The sequence below is a fragment of the Mastomys coucha genome, chromosome X (genome assembly GCF_008632895.1).
Source record: "Mastomys coucha isolate ucsf_1 chromosome X, UCSF_Mcou_1, whole genome shotgun sequence".
NCBI classification, from domain to species: domain Eukaryota; kingdom Metazoa; phylum Chordata; class Mammalia; order Rodentia; family Muridae; genus Mastomys; species Mastomys coucha.
The window spans coordinates 153,914,083-153,920,261 of NC_045030.1; the positions used below are offsets into that span (position 1 = coordinate 153,914,083).

Genomic DNA, 6,179 nt, shown 5'->3' on the forward strand with positions numbered 1-6,179 from the left:
GAGTTGACAGTGCTCCCCACAAGAACCATAGACTAAAGAAAACCCCAGTACTAGAGATGAAAAACCTCCTTTCAAATGATTAGCCAGAGTCCAAGCAGTTCTCAGTGCAACATAGACTATTTATTGATGGAGCCCTTGCTTTCCTCTCAGAAGTTGAGGGCAAGCCTCTGTCGTTGAAGACACGTCACACTTAGGACACAGAACTTGGATGACTTGAGCTGGATCTGACCTAAAAGCCTTTATGTGCAATCTTGCTTCCTTGTTGACATTTTAAAATGTTATAATTGTGGTCATACTTTGCCATCCATAAATTTAAAATGATCAGAAAGTGATATCTGGAAGTATAATTGACTGAGCTCTTCAAAAAGCCATACTTAAATAGCTAGTGGCTGGTGATGTTTTCTGTTCTACTTCTTTCCCTTTTGTAATGTTGGTTTATCACTGCTTTTTCAGTGTAATAGGAATGTTTGCTTCAAAAGCTGTCATTATAATGAGTGTTGCATCCTTACAATTGGTGTAGATGGAGGATAGTACATGGATTTCCTTTTTCCCTTTTTGTCTCACAATCTTTCTTGTTCCCCAACCCGTGTGTGTGTGTGTGTGTGTGTGTGTGTGTGTGTCTGTGTGTGTGTCTGTGTGTGTGTCTGTGTCTGTGTGTCTGAGGATAAAACTCAAGACCTTGCATTATAGGCAGCCACTACCACCAAACCATAATATCAATCCCAGTAAATATTTCCTAATCAATAAACATTGCATGTATATGTTATCTGTATGTATGTATAGTATGTACACAATCATGATTGTGTGGAGAGGATGCTCACATTGAAAACCAGAGGTTGATGTTTGGTATCTTCTTCAGTTGCTTTCTGCCTCTCTTTACCTTATTTTCTGAGTTAGGGTCTTTCACTAATAGAACTCATCATTTTAGGTGAACTGGCTGGCCGATGAGTTTTAGGGATCCAATGGGGTCATAAATGTGCCACCAGGCCTTTTGTGTGGACTCTAGGGATCCAGACTCAGGTACTCACAGTTGCACTTTGCTGACTTGAGCCATCTGCCCAGGCCCTTGAGCCAAAAAAGGAAAAAAGGGGCGGGGCTACTACTTAGGCAGAAACAGAATATGTTGCCCAACATCCCAAGATGTTTAAAACTTGTTTGGTAAGGCAAATTTCAGATATGAGAAAACTTATGAATAAATTATTGAAATGAGAATGGCATGGGAATGATGTACATGTACATAGTATAAACGACAGTACTGTGGAAAATTTGAAGACCAAACAGCTACTTTCTCGGAAGCTGCCCTTGCCCTTTCCCTTTCCCTGGGAACAAGGCAAGTGTTGCTTGGCTCAGGGGGAAAAAAAGCAATGGTGTCTCCCTTCTTATAACATCAGTGTCAGCCAGAGTCACTCTGTTCTTCTACAGCCAAGCATTGTAGCCCAGAGCCCTGTTTTGTTACTGTTTTCTAAGCTATAATGCTATTGCATAATTAACTGCTAGACCTCTGTCACACTAAAGATGCTGGGACTGTTTTCCAGGTCCAAGAATACCGAGAAGCCCTGGAGGGAATATTAATCAGAGGCAAAGATGGGATCCACTTGGTGCCCGAACTCTATGCCATCCCACCAGACAAGGTAACCAGATGGCACCAAGCCCTGTGGGGCTCATCTAGACTGAGTTAGGGCTTGGCATTTTTGGTATTCTCTACCTACCTTTTAGGACACATGACTTCTTTTTCTCTTTTAGAAGTGGTTTCTAAAAGCTAGCTTTCCTATTTATCATAAGGTATTATAGCTTTGAGGAACATATGGAACATATTTGACCTTAGATGCCCTAGGGAGGCAGCAGCTAAAGACCTTTGGAGCATACCTGTCCCTGATCTGTGTTTGACAGGCCCATGCATACATGGCCAAAGGAAATGAAACCTCTTGGAACCTGTCCAAGTTAGGATTCCACCTAGGGACTAGACCCCAGGTTCTGGGCCTTCACACTAAGCCACACCACTTCCTAATGGGTAGTATACTTTACAGTTAGTAGAAGTGTCTACACATTGGATGCCCTATTGGACCTTTGAAAGTAGTGATGTAGTACATTTTTCTTCTAATTTCATGTAGAACATACATTTTGATGAGCAATGACACATGTAATTTCATCCTCCAAATATGTGAAGCAGAATGATCACTAATTCAAGGCTACTTTGTATGACCCTCTCCCAAAGGAATATTTTAAAATATACATTTTAAATGAGTCTGAGACTTGATCCTTATATGGCATAAAAGTTCTGAGTATTACTCTGGGCCCTGATCTAGAACAGTGGTTCTCAATCTCCCTAATACTGTCACCCATTAATATCCTCATGTTGTGGTGACCCCCAGCCATAAAATTATTTTCATTGGTACTTTAAAACTGTAATTTTGTTTTGAATCATAATGTAAATATCTGATATTTCCAATGGACTTAGACAAACCCTGTGAATGGGCTGTTTGAGTCCCCAAAGGAGTCACAAAACACAGGTTGAGAACCATGATCTAGAATGAACTATTAAATGTTACATGAATGACTACTTAGATCAAGACAAAATGAAAGAGTTGAGTTTCTATAAGAAATAGAATATTCTATTCTGGAAGCATTGATAATAGCCCACCTGGTCAGCTGGTTTACTTCTGGATTCACTGGGGCGGGTGGGGACAGGGGGACAGTTCCTTGCAATGGCTCTATCCACTCAGTCCTACCTAGACTGTTTGGTCTGAGCTTCCAGAAACTCCATGTTTCCATCAGAGCAGGTTTAAATCATCCAAGTGTTCTTAGGACAAATTAAAGATAAAGACTTCTGTTGTGCCGTACCATACAGATTAAGTTAGGAAGTCTTTCAGGGATGTTTTTTGTGTGTCATAAAGTCTGCAAATTTCTTCACTTTACATTTTTATCTGTATGCTATGGATGGTGTGAATGTTGATGAGGGTAAGGGGTGTCTAGGTCACTTTCCATAGCTACATTTTCATATCCCATGTTCAGATTGCTCATATTCTAGTACTGTGGCATCAATGGGAGGAAGCTGGAAACCAAGCAAGGGAGAATGCATATCTTCAAGGATATGCACCTACTTTATGGTAGAGACTAGCCATCCATTTCTGCTTTCCCGAAAGGCTCTGACCATAGTAAAAGCTTGGTGTCAGGGCTGCACTTCGCTTCCTGATGGATAATGCTGGTTGTACATCACAAAAATGTTACTCTACAACTCTCTCCTCAAGACCACAGTGACTTTTAGGTTTCTACTTGTCATTAAGTGTCCTCTTTATTCAGTGTACTTAGCTTATATTACATGCAAGGCACCAGCATTGGACAGTATTTTACCTTAACCTCATTTTGTGTTAGCTTTGCAGGTGAGAGTTGGCAAGGTCCCTCAGTCACATCAATAACATATAGAGAGCACTGGGAAAAAATCCTGAAAGGCACCACAAACCTATATGGCACCTTTGTGCAAATTAGAAAAAGTCAGGGACTACAGTGGCATGCAGCCTGTATGCTTGGGCAAGGTGCCACCATCTATGGACCCTCCACTGCACAGCTGGGAACTAGAGAAAGTATGTCCAACAAAACTGTAGTGAGCAGCTAGCCATGCCTGGCACAGTAGGGACTAGTACACAAGATGGTTCCATATCTGAGTGTTGTAAAAGCAAAACTAGGTTGTGAGACAGATGCACATGAAAGATGGAAGCAAAGATGTGGTGCAAGTTCACCTGTAAGTAATACTTCAGAAGGACAAGAACAGAATTAAACTCTAGTGGGAAAGTCCAGAACAAGAACATCTTTTGTTCTTTGCATTAGATAGTTCTCATTCTAAATCATTGCAGTCTTTCTCAACAGTTGTGTTTCAATGTGTTTCATGTGTATTTAGGATGCCAGTCAATTGTAAAAGTAATCCTATGCATTGTAAAATATATAGGGTACTGTAAAAAGAAGAAAATATTTATTATCCCTAATGCTACCACTTAATAATAACCACTATTTTATTTTGGATACTCTCCTTCCACATCAGTATTTCTTTCAATGTATGCAAAACTTAAATTTTTAAAATATTTAGTACCAAGAAATATAAATCTTTAGTAAGTATTTTAATGATTTCACTGATCAATCCACAATACTAAAAATGAACTCCCCTTACACACATATGTGTGCATACATGCACACACACACACATAAACTTGTGATGTTTCCATTTTCTTTAAGTGACTGGTGTTTTCTTGGGGGGGCGGTGAACAGAAATATTACCTTAATCAAGGTTTCAGTGACTAAAACCTTAAAAGGGGGCATGGGATTTGGAAGGAGAGTGCCCCATATGTAGCTGGCACTATCCTCAGAACAAGCAAGCGTAGAAGCTTACATTGTTGGGACCAAAAGAAAGAAAGGCACAAAACTTAGATTGAGAAGATAAAGCTCCCAGGAAATTATGCTTTCTAAAGGAGGTGGGCTGGGAATGGTAACACTATAGGTCTGCCTCATTGCACAGTGCCACCTTCTGGTAATTTTCTTCCATGGGCACACATTTTTAAGGGATGGTGTAAGCCAGAGGAAGAAGCCAGGGTTGACATCTAGCTATGCGCTGTCTCTATACAGGCTGCCATGGGGCGTTTGTTTTGTTTTATTTGTTCATTTTTTTATGAGAACAACCATCCATAAGAATGAGCTGTGGAGCTTCCTGCTGCCCAGAGCTCTGGGTATAGAGCAGGCACAGAATTGGTCTGGAAGTTGAGGACTGTTTTATGACTCTTTAATGTGTTCCTCAAGTGTAAGATATTGCTGGCCTTTGTATCCTCTGACATTCTGACCTTGAACATTTCATTTTCTTTGCCAGGTGGATGAAGAGTATAAGAATCCACACACAGTAGACCGAATTCCACTGGGGAAGCTGCCCCATCTTTGGGGACAGTCCTTGTACATCCTCAGCTCACTGCTAGCAGAGGTAGGCTTTCTGATTAGAGGTAGGCCCATCTGATTAGAGGTACAGGAAACCAGGAAGAGCAGCTTCATTATCTTCAAGGTTACCTGGGCTATATTGGGCCCATTTTAAAGCTGTTGAAAAAGCTTTAAAATGAATCTCCCAGTGTTAAGTGAGAAACTTCAGCTCAAATTTTGGTGTGGGAAAGGAACTTAAAGAAGAAAAGGACTGCCCCAGGCTTTTCTCAGGCCTTGCATATCTGTATTTACAGTTTGCCAGTCAGATCAGCTACATGAGCTACTCCCTGCCTTCCTCTCGCCAGAATATCTGGTATGTAGTTGAATCTGCTTGCATTTGTTGCTCAGCAGACATGGGAAACATCTCAGCCAAGATTAGCACAGCTGATTCTGGAAGAGAAAGGCATTAGGAGGTTATTAGATAGGCTAGAAACTCTCCCAGCCCAAGACACAGGAAGCAGAGTAGCTCTTCAGATCTCTCCATAGAAAGAGGCAGCAGGTAATCCTTCAGACACCAAAGCCCATACCAACCCGCTTCCTGACCCATTCCCTCTTGCTCCCAGGCTTCTGTTGAAAAAGCTTTAAAATGAATCTCCCAGTGTTAAGTGAGAAACTTCAGCTCAAATTTTGGTGTGGGAAAGGAGCCTAAAGAAGAAAGGGACTGCCCTCCAGAGGCTGGCTGGCCAGCCTTGTGTGCTTTGCCACCTCTAAAACTAGGGAAGAGAACAGTGCATCAAAATATTACTGGGTTACTAGCGTGGTAAAGACTGATGAGAGATAGCACAGTGGCCACTTCACCTGGAAGCATTGCTTGCTGAAGTGATTGCCAGGTATGTTTCATCTCCCAAGTTTCATGATCACATCTTCATATATCTTTTTGAAAGTCCTATACCCAGCTAGCTCAGGGACTTTTGGCAGGTCTCTTAATCTCACTGAGTTTCAGTTGCTTCACCTATAAAGTGAAATAACTGGGCTTAATTGTCCAGTGCATTTCAGCTACTATTTCAGTAAATATGAGGTGGGAAATAACTAACTCCACTCCTCTGAAACCTCCTCTCCAATATACAAAAGCCTTCCTTTGGGCCCAGCAATAGGGCCTTCCTCTCTTTCAGATCACCTTCATTCCCTTGGGAAGCTTGGATCATTTATAGAAAGTAAAAGAAGATGCTTTTTGTTTTGATTTGGTTTGTTGTTTTGTTTTGTTTTGTTTTTTGTTTTTGTTTTTT

At 41.1% G+C, this 6,179-nt stretch overlaps 1 protein-coding gene across 6 annotated transcripts in view; it reads left to right on the forward strand.

The window, feature by feature from the left end:
- Phka2 (phosphorylase kinase regulatory subunit alpha 2) overlaps positions 1 to 6,179 on the forward strand; it is an 87,549-nt gene that overhangs the window by 47,940 nt on the left and 33,430 nt on the right. For all 6 annotated transcript variants that reach the window (XM_031370341.1, XM_031370363.1, XM_031370352.1 and 3 more), the window contains exons 11-12: positions 1,536 to 1,631; positions 4,853 to 4,960. In XM_031370341.1, coding sequence (XP_031226201.1) covers positions 1,536 to 1,631; positions 4,853 to 4,960 — 204 coding nt within the window. The remainder of the gene's footprint in view (positions 1 to 1,535; positions 1,632 to 4,852; positions 4,961 to 6,179) is intronic.